At 41.9% G+C, this 18,272-nt stretch overlaps 1 protein-coding gene across 1 annotated transcript; it reads right to left on the reverse strand.

The window, feature by feature from the left end:
* Positions 1–356: 356 nt before the first annotated feature.
* Positions 357–17,996, reverse strand: LOC143285058 (NCK-interacting protein with SH3 domain-like). The gene is made up of 11 exons (XM_076592246.1): positions 17,698–17,996; positions 15,026–15,138; positions 14,057–14,229; positions 12,510–13,060; positions 9,371–9,535; positions 8,337–8,423; positions 7,483–7,621; positions 5,335–5,415; positions 3,469–3,690; positions 1,739–1,911; positions 357–1,202 (listed from the first exon to the last, which is right to left on the reverse strand). Exons 1-11 carry the CDS (start codon positions 17,863–17,865, stop codon positions 1,014–1,016), a joined length of 2,061 nt encoding a protein of 686 aa, XP_076448361.1. The 5' UTR covers positions 17,866–17,996; the 3' UTR covers positions 357–1,013.
* Positions 17,997–18,272: the final 276 nt, after the last annotated feature.

Genomic DNA, 18,272 nt, shown 5'->3' on the forward strand with positions numbered 1-18,272 from the left:
ACTGACCAGACAGTCCATCACTGTACACATGACACGGAGGCAGAAGGGGTGTGTCACTGACCAGACAGACAGTCCATCACTGTACACATGACACGGAGGCAGAAGGGGTGTGTCATTGACCAGACAGTCCATCACTGTACACATGACAGGCAGAAGGGGTGTGTCACTGACCAGACACAGTCCATCACTGTACACATGACAGGGAGGCAGAAGGGGTGTGTCACTGACCAGACAGACAGTCCATCACTGTACACATGACAGGCAGAAGGGGTGTGTCACTGACCAGACAGACAGTCCATCACTGTACACATGACAGGGAGGCAGAAGGGGTGTGTCACTGACCAGACAGACAGTCCATCACTGTACACATGACAGGGAGGCAGAAGGGGTGTGTCACTGACCAGACAGACAGTCCCTCACTGTACACATGACAGGGAGGCAGAAGGGGTGTGTCACTGACACAAACTGTGTCAGTCCTCTCCTTGGTCTTCCTGCCTTTCACGTCACACCTACCCATCTAACTTTGGTGCTGGCACATTATCAGACAAACAATGTTAGCTGACTTTAGCTGTGTAAGTCATCCACCTGTCCAACTCTTTACCAAATGGATCAGTCTGCAGGCTTTGATGCCTCCCTGAAATGACACTGAGAAGACTGCTAAAGAAATACAAGAAGGCAACTGTCTTGAAATCAAGCAGCCGTAATGTATTTCTAATCATCATGGAAGTGAACAAACTGTGAAAAAATTATAAACTGGCTGTCAAAGGGACGGGCAGACCATCCTCTCTATGCTTCAAACCAAACCTTGTTGTTTTGACCAGCTGACCAGAGCGCCAGTTTAGCACTGAAAGCTTGTCAACACAGATAAAAACAAGAGACGCCAGTACCCAGCAGAAAAAATGCCAGTCTTGCTCAGTTCATTGCACATCAATTCAAAGGAAGACAACCCATGGCTCCCTCTCAGCACACACCATCCACACTCCCTCAGCACACACACCATGGCAGCACAGCGGTCATTGTGTGAAGATGTCGGGGTGAGTTGTCAGAATGTCGTGAGCGATGCGTTTATCGTCAGCGGTGTTGGCCTCCTCATCACGGATGTTGACCAGACAGCGGTGCAGGTCAGGAAGGCGGTGACAGTGCTCCGTGTACGACGAGTTGTTCACCACACGCTGACACAGCACCAAGAACAGGGAGCGCACCTGCACCAATACACACAGCCATCAGTTCAGCTGTACCAATGCACAGCAGTGAGGACAGCTGCACTGATACACATGATTACTACTGAATCAATACACACAGCATTCAGGACAGGTGCATCAAACACAGAACAATGAGGACAGGTGCAATAATACACAGAATAATGAGTACAGCTGCACCAACAGAGCAGTGAGTACAGGTGCTTTAATACCAGCAATGATCTCAGCTACATTCTTCAAATCACACCAATTTCACTTTTATTCTTCCTTTTACTTTCTTTTAATAAATTCTGAAAAGCCATATACTTTAAAATAGCATTCAATGATTTAACTGTAAAAAAAAAAGAAAAAAAAAAAAATCACAATGTGGTCTTTGTAATGTGATATATCATATACTCACTCAGAGTGGACATAGTTCACCTTGAAAACCACCCATCAATTCTGAAAATGGCTTTGTTCAGGTCAGTGTTTTTTTTCTTTTCAGTCTTTCACACACAGGACACACAGACATACACACACCTGACACAAACTGACATTACCTTGTCACCTGGCCCCAAATTGGACAGTCGGCCGATAATGACATCCATCAACACTTTGGCATCGTTGGTGTAGAGAAGGTCAGAGGTTGTAAGGTCACTGTAAAGGTCAAGGAAGAGCTTCTGTACAGAGTTGGGTTGAACCGGCTTGAAGTCAAACATCTTGGCTGGGTCCTCTGAAACAAAGCAGTCCAACACCTGAAGTCAAACATCTTGGCTGGGTCCTCTGAAACAAAGCAGTCCAACACCTGTAGTCAAACATCTTGGCTGGGTCCTCTGAAACAAAGCAGTCCAACACCTGAAGTTAAACATCTTGGCTGGGTCCTCTGAAACAAAGCAGTCCAACACCTGAAGTTAAACATCTTGGCTGGGTCCTCTGAAACAAAGCAGTCCAACACCTGAAGTCAAACATCTTGGCTGGGTCCTCTGAAACAAAGCAGTCCAACACCTGTAGTCAAACATCTTGGTTGGGTCCTCTGAAACAAAGCAGTCCATCACCTGTAGTGAAACATCTTGGTTGGGTCCTCTGAAACAAAGCAGTCCAACACCTGAAGTTAAACATCTTGGCTGGGTCCTCTGAAACAAAGCAGTCCATCGCCTGTAGTGAAACATCTCTGCTGGGTCCTCTGAAACAAAGCAGTCTATCATCTGAAGTCAAACATCTTGACTCGGTCCTCTGAAACAAAGCAGTCCAACACCTGAAGTCAACATCTTGGTTGAGTCCTCTGAAACAAAGCAGTCCATCATCTGTAGTCAAACATCTTGGCTGGGTCCTCTGAAACAAAGCAGTCCAACACCTGTAGTCAAACATCTTGGCTGGGTCCTCTGAAACAAAGCAGTCCAACACCTGAAGTCAAACATCTTGGCTGGGTCCTCTGAAACAAAGCAGTCTATCACCTGAAGTCAAACATCTTGGCTGGGTCCTCTGAAACAAAGCAGTCCATCACCTGTAGTCAAACATCTTGGCTGGGTCCTCTGAAACAAAGCAGTCCAACAACATGTCAGCCCTTTGGGCCCTGTGTGGAGGAGGCAGAGCACACTGTACATTCACATTATGAAGAACATCAGGCTTGTGCCTCTATTTTTCCTTTCTTGTGACAAACCTAATTTTCTGTCCTTACTATTCTGGCACCACCCCATCTCTGTAATCCAGCCCAAAAGTTTCTGTGAAATTTAATAGTGAACAACAACACTTAAGTGAAACAAAGAGCCATGGACCTGTATCTATCTGGAGATATCCATCCATCTATAAAATTATCTACCCCACCTGTTCGCCAACACGTCATGTTCCACATACTTCATGTATCCCATATGGTCATTGTTATTCACTACAGCAGATACATGTGCACCAATCCCTAACTTTGAGCCGGTGACCTGAAAGCTGCTGTGGCACTTGAACACCCACCCCCTTAAAATGAAGGTTCTCCTCTTTGAAACAGGCACATCATTCCATCATCCACCCAACACAGAACATCAATCAAATCTAATTATGATGGAAAGTTTCTTAATAAAGGCCAAAACACAATGCAAACTATTTAACAACTTCTGCCTCACAAGCAAATGCACACTTCTGCAAATAGAGAGAGACAGACAGAAAGAGGAGAGAGGGAACGAAAGAGGATGAAAAAGAAGAGGGGGGGGGTCCTGGTATGTACATCTGCATGCACAGTGGTATGTGTGTAATGTGTGTGCACCTCCCTCTGTACCACACCCCCAAGAGGTTTCAGACTGACCTCCTCTGTTGACCCAAACCATGATGCGCTCAGTGAAGACCTTGGGCGTGCCGAAGGTGGCCAGTGACCTCAGCACCACGTTGACCTCCACGGAGGTCAGGTGAAGGTTAAAGGCCAGCATGAAGGCGATCAGCAGGTCCACAGCGCTGTCCTCAAACTGGGGCGATGGAGGGTTCTCTATCAGCTGCAGGATGTGCAGGAAGAACTCTTCGTTCAGTTTGTCTGCACCACAACACAACAGCACTAAATCACACGTTTGTTGTGAGTCTGTATTACTATCACCTTCGTTATCATTCACTAATGATGCATGTAGGAAGAACTCTTCATTCAGTCTGCACCACAATACAACAGCACTCAATCACACACTTCTGCTGTCTCTGTATCATTATTATTCACAAATGGTGTGTGTAGAAAGAACTCTTCATTCAGCTTGCACCACAATACAACAGCACTCAATCACACACTTATTGTGTGCCTCTATCATCATCACTAATATTGTCATTATTAATCATAAATGGTGTGTGTAGAAAGAATTCTTCATTCGGTTTGCACAACAATAAAACAGCACTCAATCACACACTTCTGTTTTCTGTTGTCTGTCTCTATCATCAGAATTATTTGAAAATAATGTGTGTAGAAAGAACTCTTCATTGACTTTGTGCCTCCACACAACAGCACCCAATCACATGTTCGTCTGTATTACTGACTAATATCATTATCATTATTCGCAGAGTCTGTATTATCATCATTCAATTGTGGAGTGTGTAGAAAGAATTCTTCATTCAGTTTGTCTGCACCACAACATAACAATACTAAACAACATGATTCTGTTGTGTGTGTCTTTATTATCATTAATATTATCATCACTACTATTTTTCACAAGTGTGTTCAGAAAATAACTGTTATCATGTTTGCACCACAACACTCAATCACATTAGAGTGTCTATATGATGATGATGATTATCATTATTTCACGAATGGAGACACACACTCTCTCATAGACCTACAATATATAGGTGTTTTCATTTTGTCAGAAAATCAAGAGTTCTGCTGTTTTCAAATGAACACACAGTGATAGGTGTGTTTGTGTGCACAAGCTTATGTGATTCCTATTCAACACAGATATCTTATCTCTCAACAGCAGTTACATATGTAATACTGACTGAGGACAGAGTTCATACTGACATGCCATCAACATCCTTCCCTTAGAGCTATGACAAATCTGATTTAATCTGTTAATTACTCCCAGACTGTTTCACTTGAAGTCTGTAAATCTGTGTTCTGACATGTCTGAAAATCATGCTTGCTGATGGCACAAGTTTCTGTGTGGTATGTTGAAACAACAGGGCAAATCTTAAGTCTTCAATCATGTTACATGTCTGCATTATCTGAAGTTTCTAAATTACCAAATTACTCTTGCCAAAAAAGTTTTTGCTTTGTTTCAATGATTTTGACACCCCCCCCTCCCCCCGCACCCCCATGACCACCCCCACTCTCCTCTCCAAAAAACAACAACAAAATAAAATAGCTCGAATCATATCCCTTCTGAAGGCATTGCATCCATACCACTTGATTTTCAAGAAAAAAAAGAAGAAGAAAAAAAAAAAGATTCTGCACAATTCCTAACACAAGGAAAGGAATTTAAGTCATCTCATTTGAGGCACTAATCCTCATCCATTCTGTCTTCTGATCCTGGGCCAGCCGCAATTAAGGAATAAAAGTGAGAAACAATATGTAAAAAAACCACCACCACCAAAACAGACCATATATATGTTAAAGGCCAGCACGGTGTGTGTGTGTGTTGGGGGGGGGGGGGGGACAAAGAGACAGAACTGCAGGATGGTCAGTCACACAACAGCCTGGTACCTGTGACAGCAGTGGAGACGTCATCGCCCGTGGAGAAAATCATGGTCATCACCAGCGCCACATAGCAAGTCCGTTGTACATCTGGACACAACATGAACTGCTATTAGATCCAGAAAAGGCAGGAATGGTGGAAGAGGGGAGTGACAGAAGGTAGGAAAGACTACAAGAAGAAGGCGAATCAGATACACCAGTCTGCATGAATTCACTTTGTGTGCTTACAATGGTGAATCTTTTCAAAAGGGACTTTCTCCATGCTGTGGATTCTTTAATGCAAGCAAAGTGCATGCTGAACACAGGACCTGTTTTTTTTTTTTGTCTAATCTGAAAGACTAGTACCTGGACCACCACTCAAGGTCTAGTGAGTGGGGTGGTAAAAATCCTGGTCCTAGTCTGAACTGAACCCAGGCCCTCACCTAGCTGGGCACAGCTATCCACGAGGCCACTGCTCCATACAATTTACATTTACTGCCTTCACATTTACCACAATTTTCAGTGTCTAAGGCGCTACGCTTTAATCTCAAATCTGACCCCTGTGTCTCACGGGCTGTATGTTCCCCATCTGTATCCAAATCAAATCAAATTATGGTGCTTTGAACAGCGCCGATTACAAAGGCCATCTCAAAGCTATCACCACGTTTGCATCTATTTCAAGCCATGGTTACAAAAAGTACAATAAAAACTACTGGTAATCACCTCTTCAATCTTTTTACTCAAAAAGTTATTTAAAAAAAACAAACAAAAAAAAAAACCCTCCCTGAGTTTAAAACATTCAAATCAGATTATAAACGTTCATTTCTTTCAAAAACTCCACCAGCGCCCATGGAGGGACATCTCAAAACAAAATCTTCAGAGAATCTGCCATGTAATGTCTTTGTCTGATGTCAAGCAGATCTCAGCAGTCAATGAGTGTGTGTTTCACAGTGAAAGGCTTGTCACAGGAAATAACAAAAACAAAAATCTGTCACTTTTTTTTTTCTTCTTCGCAAGGCCTGACTAAGCGCATTGGGTTATGCTGCTGGTCAGGTATCTGCTTGACAGATGTGGTGTAGCGTATATGGATTTGTCCGAACGCAGTGACGCCTCCTTGAGCTACTAAAACTGAAACTGAAACTGTAACTTGGTGCCACTAGTCACGACAAACTCCATATATGACAACATCTCTGATAACAATAAACGCTCACGACTGTGCTGAACAGCAACACTTAGTCTTATCAATGTTCGATTCGACATAGTTCATGTTCACTATCACACCAAATTGAAACTTCACATTACACCAAATTTCAAATGAACATGATCACAGTTCACCCTTAGGCCATGACGAGTAGCTTATGAGTTGGTGATAAATTTATAATGCGAAAGTAGAGAAATCAGAAGTGAACTGATCGTTATTCAAAAGCAGAATGCAAAACAAAATGGTGGATGGGACTGAAAGCAGGGTTAGCAGACTGGTTTCTGACTAACAAATTAATGAAACGGGGCTTTACAAAAGTGCATTCAACTGAAGGCTATAAACTTGTTGAACAAAAATGTGTGAAACAACAAGGCAGCAGAAAGCAGAGCAGACAAATGGGAGTAACACAGCCATGCAAACAAGCAGAGAAAAAAACAAGAAGTTGGGATTCTGATTCAGTTATTCGAAGACAACGTTACTACTTTGAAAACAACATCTGCCATTAGCAGAGCAATAATGATGTACTTTCACTTACGGCATATGCGGCTTATCGGATGTGTGTGCCTTATACGAATTCAAAATAATTTTTTTCTTTGAATTGAGGGGCACGCCTTGTGCGCTGTAGCACCCTGCTGGCCCCATATCATGATATTTACTTTCATAAGACTAAATCATAAATGAATAATTCGCATGTAGGTGGGATGCTCACCAACCAAGAAACCACTGTGCTCAGTCTGGGGATTACTCTGTGATCTGTGTCAGCTGCACCGGCACCTATCAGCAGTTAACATGTCCCCTGACCAGACCATTCCCTGTGACGCCTGTCACTTACAAACTGCCAAAGTGGAACACAATGGTTCTGCTGCATATACAATGAGGACAGGAGAGGGGAAAGGTGAACAGCACGAAGGATGACATGAGGCACATGGGGGAGGCAGAAAACAAACCAGAGAGAAGAGACAGACATTAACTCTGACCATCGGTGTTCACCGTCATCTCCTGAGCCAGCTCCAGAGGAAGCACAGAGTACAGCAGCTGTGTGATCACTTCCCTCTCCAACCCACAAAGGGCCCCAAACACCTTCAGCAGTAACCTGCACAGGGCCCCCCGCGTCTCCTGCACCACAAGCAGACAATAGAACAACATGATTCTATTCATAACCCAATAAACAACATCAGTCATGTTCTATACCAATCCATTTTTTGATTTCTGAATGAAGTGTCAAATGCAATTTTCTCACTTTGATCCTGAGATGCAATTACACAAATACACTAATCACGCCTGTAAATGCACTAGAACAAATACACTTAACGATGCACTTAACTATTCCTCTTAGCAATGCACTTAAACAAGCACACCTATCAATGCACTGGAATGAATACACCTATCAATGCACAAAAACAAATACTGGAATGAATACACCTATCAATGCACTATAAGGAATCAACCTATCAATGCACAAGGACAAATACAAGAATGAATACACCTATCAATGTACTATACACCTATCAATGCACAAGAATAAATACACCTATAAGTACACTGAAGGAAGTACCAGAATGATTACACCCATCAGTGCACAAGTATGAATACATCTATCAATGCACAAGAAAAAGCAAAATTAATCCACCTATCAATACACCAGCACTAATACACCTTCCAGAACTCAAAACGTTTTTTTATTCAAGCATTCAATACACCAGAACACGAGAATGAATATGGCTATCAATGCACTAGAATGAATACATCTGTCAATACACTAGAGCATATACTAGAATGAGAACACCTATCATTGCACCAGAATGAAAACACCTATCAAACATCATCTTACCATCTGATAGTACTGAACCAGGTTGTGCAGTATATCATAGTTGTCCCGTGACACCACTTTCCGGCAGATGGAAGGCTTGGCATTCTCCTGTCAGACACAAACAGTAAATGTGCTGTGCTGTGCGTGTGTGGTGTGTGTGTTTTTTTTCCTAATTTTTTCTTTTTCCAATTGGACACTATGACGTTCTGTCTGATAATTTAGGCATTCTTTATTCGCTGCATATTCAGTAAGTAAAAGGCTACTGTGATGTTATATCTGAGTTTGATCATGACTTGATTAATATGCAGGCACGAGTGAGAATTGTGAATGAGTGAGTGAGTGTGTGTGTGTGTGTGTGTGTGCGTGAGTGTGTGTGTGTGTGCGTGTGCGTGTGCGTGTGCATATTTTTTGTTTGTTAAAGTGCTCACTGATAATTCTTTTAAACTTGTCTGGCGCAAACAACAAATGTCAGTCAAAGCCGACTTACATTCTCTGTAATGTAAATGAAACTTATCTGGCACAAACAAAAAAACAGCCCAGTTGATGGCTTAGCCAGCTAGCTGAGTGAAAAGTCGCCTGAAGAACACAATCATTCTGACATTAAACATCAGCAGGAGACACAATGAGACAGGGAAAGTTCTGGACACCGCTGATTAACAAAAGAGAGGAAAGGCATCAGCAGAATACTGAATGGTGACATCAGAGTGAAGAGAATTGTAAACCTTTGTCTCACTGATGACTCTTCACAAGCTTCCCTTCACAGTACTGTCAGATAGACAAGTATCCCTTGCTTATTATACACCAAACATATTGATTGATTGGTATGGAGGACAAACACCAAGTTAAGTGATTCAAAAGAAGACTTATTGCATAATAAATAAGCTATCACCTGAAGCAATTTTTAAAATTTTTTTTACACACCTTGCCTTCTAGAAAACAAAAGATCGAAAGCTACCACCATGCACACTGTCCATCCCTTCTTTTTAAAATGATCTTCCTGTTCATAGTGAACCTAACCAGGCATTAAACACCTAAACAAGTGTCCAACAACTGACCAGAATGGACAGGAGCTCTTCCAGGTACTCATGGATGATGGCCTCATCTTCATGGAGAGCCCAGCTCCTCTGCTGGGAGTCGTCCTTACATGCTGTCAGCTCTGAGAAGATGACGCTCAGCCGCTGTGCATCATGACTGCTGATGTCCTCGTCTGATATGTCGCGCTGAAAGCAACAGACGCACTCTTCTGTTATGTCACAAGCTGAAAGCAACAGACGCACTCTTCTGTTATGTCACAAGCTGAAAGCAACAGACCCAATCTTCTGTTATGTCACAAGCTGAAAGCAACAGACCCACTCTTCTGTTTTGTCACACGCTGAAAGCAACAGACCCAATCTTCTGTTATGTCACACACTGAAAGCAACAGACCCACTCTTCTGTTATGTCACATACTGAAAGCAACTGACCCACTGTTCTGTTATGTCACATGCTGAAAGCAACAGTCCAACTCTTCTGTTATGTCACATACTGAAAGCAACTGACCCACTGTTCTGTTATGTCACATGCTGAAAGCAACAGACCCACTCTTCTGTTATGTCACATGCTGAAAGCAACAGACACACTCTTCTGTTATGTCACACGCTGAAGCAGCAGTCACACTCTTCTGTTATGTCACAAGCTGAAAGCAACAGACACACTCTTCTGTTATGTCACACACTGAAAGCAACAGGCCAATCTTCTCTTATGTCTCATGTTGAAATCAAGACTGATTCTTCTTTAACACACTGAAAGCAACAGACCCACTCTTCTGTTATGTCACACACTGAAAGCAACAAACTCTTCTTTCATGTCACACACTGAAAGCAACTGTCCAACCCAATCATTACATAATTTTGAGGAGCGGCACCAGGGGATGGGGACTGATGGGGGGCATGGCAAGGGGACAGTCTTCTAAGGTTATCCCTCTTGTATTTGGTGTCCCTCAGGGATCGGTTCTGGGGCCTATTTTATTCACTTCATATACTCCGCTTTTGACATCATCAAAAGGCATTCATTTGATTACCATAAGTATGCTGATGACACTGAGTTACAAAAAACCGCTCCACCATCGGACTTAAAAACAGTCATTAATGAGATGGAAGCCTGTGTGGCTGATGTAAAGGTGTGGATGGACAGAAACAAGCTAAAACTTAATGAAGAGAAAACCGAGCTCTTAGCTGTAGGAGACCGAGGTCGTCTCAATAGACCGAGGTCGTCTCAATGTAATAAAAAAAAAAGGGCCCAGTCACTCTCGGCACTTCTATAGTTACATTTCAAACATCAGCTAAATACCTAAGTGTACATATTGATCAGACCTTGAACATGGCTGACCACATTCATCCCTGTGTCGCTCATGCAATTTTCATCTTCGCAGACTAGCCTCAGTCAGACCATACTTAACGGAGAAAAACATGGCTCAGTTGGTTTCCTCTTTTGTCCTGTCAAAACTAGATTACTGGAATTCTACCTTAGCAGGTTCACCATCTTCCTCTCTTATTAGACTACAGAAAGTACAGAACAATGCTGCACGAATTGTCCTAGCAAAAAAGAAATCTGATCATGTCACACCTCTTTTGCATCAGTTACACTGGCTTCCTATAGAGTCCCACATTCACTATAAACTAGTGACACTTGCCTTCCAACATTTTGATGAATTTCTTCCCCCTTATCTCTCCTCTGTGCTGGAAATGTACGAACCATGTAGAATGCTAAGATCCAGTTCTGAACTGTTACTTAAAGTCCCAAGAACTAATTTAAAATGTGCAGGGAAAAGGTCTTTTAGGGCTCAAGTACCCCAAATTTGGAATTCTTTGCCATCGTCCCTCAGAAATGCTCCTGATCTCCAGATCTTCAAGTCAAATCTGAAAACGCACCTTTTCCGCAAACATTTCTATACTCAGCACGATGGATAGTCCAAAGTCTGTTCGCCACATGGATTTTTATGCTAGAGATATTTATACTCACATAATCCTGTTTTAGTGCAGTTGATATATTTAATGTGTCTGGGCGCGTCAGCATGTGTGTGTGTGCGCGCATGTGCGCGTGTGCATGTGTGTCTAAAAAAATGTGTTTTAAAGAACGTATTTCTTTTTAATCCAAGCATTTTTTACTTGATATTTTTATTGTTTGATGGATCATGCTTTTTTATTCATTCTATGAATGCAATGGATTGAGCTGTTGTAATGTTTTATGTTATGTTTATATCTGGCTCAATTATGTAAGGCGCTTTGAGCAGCATTAGTACTGGACATTAAGCCATAGAAAAGTTATGAATTATTATTATCATTATTATTATCTCCAATCCCCCAGGTACTGTCCATTCATTCTATGACCATAGTGGTCATCTCTAATCCCTCACGTACTCTTTGGCAGTCCCAGAATCTGCAGCTGATATGGAGCTTCAAACCTTTGTTGTGAGGAAATGACTGGCTTAGCTGGTCTACATTCAGGATCTATGTCTACATACTGGTTTTGCCACACAAGGACAACCAGTGCAGAGCAACGTGACTGTTGGCAGCTTGCTATTTCTACACAATGCATCATTTGACACCTAATACATAGTTTTGTCCCACCCACTTTACCTGCTGACCTGTTTCTTGAAAAATGTCTCATAATAAGCTTTTTTTTTTTTTTTTTTTTAAAGAAATAAGATTTGCATTAACACTAAAACACCTTATTGAATTTCATCTGTTTACTTGTTTCTTGAAGAAATGTCTAATGATGAGCAATACCTGACAAATAAATTTTGCATAAATACTAAAATACCTTACTGAACTTTACCTATTGATCTGTTTCTTGAAGAAATGTCTTATAATAAGCAATATTTAAGAAAAAAGATTTGCATTAATACTAAAATACCTTATTGAAAGTTGTCTCATATGGCCGCAAACTTATTAACACATTGTCAGTTATGATAACATTACAAAAGAAAAACAAAACATCATGTACTGTAATTACTTTATGATGTAAAGTAATGGAAATCTGCCACAGAAATTGCAAACAGGAAAACTTAATGATAGTTGTGACATTTACCAGATAACAGCGAGGTGCACAAAGGACGCCCCCACCTAACACCTCCCATATGGAGAGAACTCATCCTGTCCACCACCACCACCTTCCCCCAGGTGGAGAGAACTCATCCTGTCCACCACTACTTACCCCCAGGTGGAGAGAACTCAGCATCCTGTCCACCAGTGCCTCCAGAGCCGGAACCTTGAAGCCAACATAACCCAGCACCGTTTCCACTGCAACCTTGGACTTGTCAAAGCTGAGGCCAGTGTTCTTGCGTACCTCCTCCACCAGCTCGGGGCCCATCTTGTCTGGGAGGTCCAACGCCTTCAGCAGTGCCTGCAGGTCGCTGGGACTGGGTGGGGCGGGGATGTCGTTCTCTGTGGCCGAGGATGCCTCATCTGGTGGGGTCGGGTCGGCAGGGGGAGAGGTCACATGGTTTTCCTGGGCATGACTGACAGGCAGGGAGGAAGGGGGTGGGGGGAGGTCACTGTCAGGGCTGGAGGGGGGGGTGTGATGGTCCTCAGGGGGTGGGGGCAAGTCGGTTTCTGCCGTCACGGCACTGGGAGAGGGGGTGGAGGGGATGGTGTTGACTGGGATAGGAAGACCTTCATCTGGAGAGGCAGGAGGGGGGCATGTGGCAGGGGTTGAGGAGGGGGGCTGTGGTGCTGATGCCTGTTGGGTCGTTTCCTGTTTGGCGCCTGCAACCACACAATGCACACAGGCGTTCATACTCTGTGTCTATCAACTGTACCACCATCTCACATGTATCCACAGTATGCACTTTCTTCATCCTTTCAGTCACAAGTAAACTACAGCTTGAGAATCCCCTATCTGGCCTTTAGCTCTGTAGCACTGGCAGGCATTTCAAGTGGTAGGAAAAACTCAACGTTATAGGTTTTGTTGCTCCATTAACTTACTGTCAGCATTACTACATAATGAATATAATTTTCTTGAATATTGTTTTCAGTATAGAACTAACTGATCATGGAACAGGTTTTCTTACTCCAGAAGTAAAGCACTACCTTTTGGATGCAAAGCAAAACAAATGTCTTTCAAAAAAGATAGCTCAATACACTCTAGCCATGCACAAACTTTCACACTGACACAGCACAAACATCTAGCTAAAGTTGTCCCATTGTTTTCACTGCTGACATGGATGAAAGGGACAAAAGAAAATACTGACTTATCAAGATCTGATACTCCACATGTTTGAGACAGGCAGAGAAATGAGTGTCCAAGCTCTGTGCACTGGAAATATATGACAAATCTACCCCAACATTTTCTGTCCTGTTACCCTTCACGAGTGCAAGAAAACATAGTTATCATTCTTTTTTTTGTTTGCTTGACTGTTCCATGTAAAATCCAATTCAGGTGCCACAGAAAACATTTAAAAATGCTTGTTTTACATACATAAGCTCAGCCCCCTCAAAGCAATCTCTATTACTTACACCACCAGCAACCATACAAAATGTGGCCTGCTACAAAATGGACAGGAGAAAAACAGTTCAGCTATACTGAGCAGTCAGAGTAGTGACAAGTATGCAGGGAACACTACCGAACCTTGGTGGGGGCAGGTACATGGGACATGAAGGAAGCTGTAATGAAGGCACGGCTTCCTCATATAAACTGTCAAAGTAATGACAGAATGAAGGCTTACTCTTTTTCACTCCACATGAAACAGTCACATCACCAACCTCTGGCTGTGGATGGAGGGGATGGTGCTCGTCGTCTTTCAGACTGACGGCGAGAATGCTCTCCCCCTGGTGACTTCTTTGGTTGTCGAACAATGTCCTCCGACTGTGACCTGTCCAGGCAAGGCTTGTTCTGGAGCTTCTCTGCTATATCTGCTCGATGCTTCACCAACTTTCTGAGGAGACAAAATAATACTGTAACTTTAGTGAGCAGAGAAGCATAAAAACAGTATGTATGGTGAGGAAATGTATCAACGCATGACAGACAAATACAAGACAGTGCACACATTTGTATCACAAGGGCAATAGTGTCACCTTGAGTTCAACCCCAGAGCAAACATTTGTATCACAGAGGTAGAATTATGACCTTGAATCCAACAACATATGTATTACGAGGACACAACTTGGAGTATCACCTTCAATTTAACTTATCTTATTTTGTATCAAGTACAGATGTATGAGTTGGTTACAAGAGATTTTTGTTTGACATCTTTGTTTCTCACTCTTTTATGAATGGATCAGTGTCAGGCAAATAATCATGAAGCTGTATTGGCTACCTCAGTGACAGCTTGAGTCAAAGAACAAGAGTAAAAGAATAACATTTAAAAGACACTTCTTTTTTCTTAAATATACAATATACTAACAAGAAAAAAACACAACAAAAAAACAAACAAACAAACAAATAAATTAACATCAAATACATATGAAAGGTAACCTCCAATCACTAATACCATTTTCTTTCAAAGAACTTGTTTGTCACAAATCATGTTTTTTGTGTGTTTTTAAAAATCTATTTGAACACCATTCAATTTTCAGAGTTAAATTAATATCTACCACTATTACAGTGATTTTATCTCAGATGAAAAGCAATTCTTTTATGGAGGTGCACACATGTGCATGTGTGCATGCATGCATGCGTGCGTGTGTGCGTGTAGATTTACAGTCAGTGACAGACAGGAGGCAGCAACTCACTGCAGGGTTTCACGCTGCTGTCTGGAGTACTGGCCAGCCCCTTCACTGGCCGCCTGCAGGTGAATGGCTTCAATGGACCAATCCACAAACCTCAGCACCTCTTCCGAATTCACCTGTGACCCAACAACCACCTGATGCTGCAGTTTCTTATCACTTCTGTGTCAGAGACAGACAGAGACAGAAAAAGAGTGGAAGTGTGACTGTGAGGTATATGCTAAGTTCTTAAGGGTCCTTTTATGAGGATATGCAGGCCAGCTGCTCCAGTATAGTACGTCAATGACCTTCCCACGAGGGAAGGAGAAAGGTGACAGAATGGTCAAGATGCTCATCTGCCAATACAGAGCCTGTGAGGGTCTGGGTTCAAATCCCAGTCTCACCCTTTCTCCCAAATTTGACTGGAAAATCGAACTGGGTGTCTACTCGTTCAGATGAGATGATAAACCGAGGTCCTGTGTGCAGCATGCACTTAGTGCACTGAAAAAGAACCCAAGGCAATGAGAATGTTATCCTCTGGCAGAATTCTGTTGAAGAAATCCACTCTACATGCATGCCTGACTAAGGGCAATGGGTTAAGTTCCTGGTCAGGCATCTGCATTGCAGATATTGTGTAGCATGTATGGATTTGTCTGAATGCAGTGATGTCTCCTTGAAAAACTGAAACTGAACTTACCATCTCATGCAATATCTAAGTCAGGATTGTTTTCTGAAATCACTACTGGCCTGTAACCATCTCAAGCAGCTTCGCTGAAAAGGTCAAACAAACCACCTCCAGAAGTCCAGTAGTTGTCTGGTTACAGCATTGCAAAAAACAAAAAAAAACAAAACAAAAACAAACAAACAAACAAAAAAACCAAACAACTTTTCTATGGCGCAATATCCAGTACTGATGCTGCTCAAAGAGCCTTACATCATCAAGATAGACATAAACCTAACATATAAACACTACAACAGCTCTTTGTCAATCAAATGCGTTCACAGTTGAGAACCAACAAGCATAATCCATCAAACATTAAAAAAAAAAAAAAAAAATCAAGTAAATAATGCTTAGATTACAATTAAATACATTCCATAAAATAATTATTTCATAAACACACACACTCATGTGCGAGCACACGCATGCGCAGGCAAGGGCGTGCCCAGACACATTAAATATCAACTACACTAAAACAGGATTACATAAGTATCAAAATACCTCCAGCATAGAACTCCATTGGCGAACAGACTTTGGACTATTCATTGTGCTGAGTACAGAAATATTTGCTATAAAGGTGAATTTCAGGTCTTACTTAAAGGGCTGGAGATCAAGAGCATTTCTTAAGAACGATGGTAAAAAATTTCAAACTGGGGTACTTGAGCCCTAAAAGACCTTTTCCCTGCATATTTTAAATTAGTTCTTGGGACTTTGAGTAACTTTCCAGCACTGTATTTTAGCATTCTGCATGGTTTGTACGTTTCCAGCACAGAGGAGAGATATGTGGGTAGAGATTCATCAAAATGTTGGAAGGCAATTGTCACTAGTTTATAGTGAATGCAGGACTCAATAGGAAACCAGTGTAACTGATGCAAAAGGTGTGTCATGACCAGATTCCTTTTTTCAAAGGAAAGTGTGCAGCATTGTTCTGACCTCTGCTACAGTGAGTGGCTACAGTCTGCCACACCTACTCCAGTCTAACATCAAATTCCTCTCAGCAGTTTTATCCTGACACTTGTGACCATATCATACACCTTTACAGAACTGATCAAGTATTCAAGAAATATTCATATACCCATCCACTCTAACCCTTACCCAACTTCCCTCAGAAGACACAATAAAATTAAATTAAATTAAAAAAAGAAAAAAGAAAAAAAGACCGGAGTGCCTTGCTAAATGTATGGTTGCAACAACAACATCCAATTAATTATATATTCCATGTCCTTGCTCTGCTTTCACCCTCCTTCCTTGCGGTAAACTTTGTCTGCAACCTAATCCTTCCAATGCAAAACAATTAAGACCAATGCTATGAAATTTTTATTTTTCTGGCATTTCAAAGTTCACATTAAAATGAAAACATGAAACTCTAAGGCTTTGGAATGTCTGTCATGCAATGGAACAGACATTTTTACTGTACATGATTAACATGAGTGTGATATCAAACAACAGTACCCTTCTCAGACTGTGTATTGTATAATTGTGATGTGCCTTGCGGATGCACTTTGAGGCTACTGAATACTCCAATGTGTTCTTGCAATTAAAAAAAAAGAAGTTATCTGCAATATTTGTTAAGAAAAATATTTGAGAAAAAACTGTAAAAGTGCATGTGCAAAGATGAATGCATAACATCACATTTTTCTTTGTTGAACTGACGGCATCCTCTCTTCTTCCTGCATTCACTGTCACTTGTTTCAAGATTCAAGAGGTCGAAAATGCATCGATTTTGAAAAGTACAGGTCAGCATTGTTCATACTGCTGCACCATTGTAAAATGGACACACACATATGCATAAACATATGCACTGATACAACGTAACGAAAGCACACACTGTGTGACAGACTTGACACATGTTAGACACCTGTTTTGATAATTAATTCAACTCCACCCCTCACCAAGACAAATTCGAAACTGGGTTTATTACCAAGTGGAGGAAATTTCAATTAAAAAAAAAAAATGACACAATGTATGATGTTCATATTACCTGCACTTGTTTGACATACGTGCACGGCACATAACCAATCTGTCCTCGTCCGTTTTGAACGCGAAACCAGTCTTTGTTGGCTCTGTCGATCACCGTGAACTGGTCGCCGGCACAGAATGACAAGTAGTCTGGCAGCGAACTCTTGTACTCGTACAATGCTCTATACATTGTAATAACCTAGTTACTCCTGATAAAGCTGCTTTGGATCTTTAATGGCTGGTTACGTAGGTCCACCGTAGATGCCGTGGCTAATTATGTCTGAAAATTTGCTCAGCAAGTTTCTGTCGATTCACTCACTATTTTTGTCGTTGCCATTTTGATCAGACGACAAACGGTTTGCATCCGGGTCAAGCAGTAACCTTTCCCCCACAAACAAAACCTGTCAGCTTTCCATTTTCTGGTTTGTAGCTGCTGTTAAGTTTTAATAGATTTTGTGTCATGTCACAAGCCCAGTGTGAAATACAGGCTGACAGACAGAGGTCTCGCAGTGTGCCTGTGGACTACTTATCTCCATGTGCGGCTAAAAATGCGCATGGTGTATTTTGACCGAGAGGCCAGCAGACGACAACACGAAA

This window comes from Babylonia areolata, chromosome 8 (genome assembly GCF_041734735.1).
Source record: "Babylonia areolata isolate BAREFJ2019XMU chromosome 8, ASM4173473v1, whole genome shotgun sequence".
Lineage (NCBI taxonomy): Eukaryota > Metazoa > Mollusca > Gastropoda > Neogastropoda > Buccinidae > Babylonia > Babylonia areolata.

Coding starts and splice junctions, on each gene's coding strand:
- LOC143285058 (XM_076592246.1), bottom strand. CDS start 17,865: ATGTATAGAGCATTGTACGAGTACAAGAGTTCGCTGCCAGACTACTTG. Junction 15,139..17,697: donor CGTATGTCAAACAAGTGCAG/GTAATATGAACA, acceptor GTTGGGTCACAG/GTGAATTCGGAAGAGGTGCT. Junction 7,622..8,336: donor TGGTTCAGTACTATCAGATG/GTAAGATGATGT, acceptor CTTGTGGTGCAG/GAGACGCGGGGGGCCCTGTG.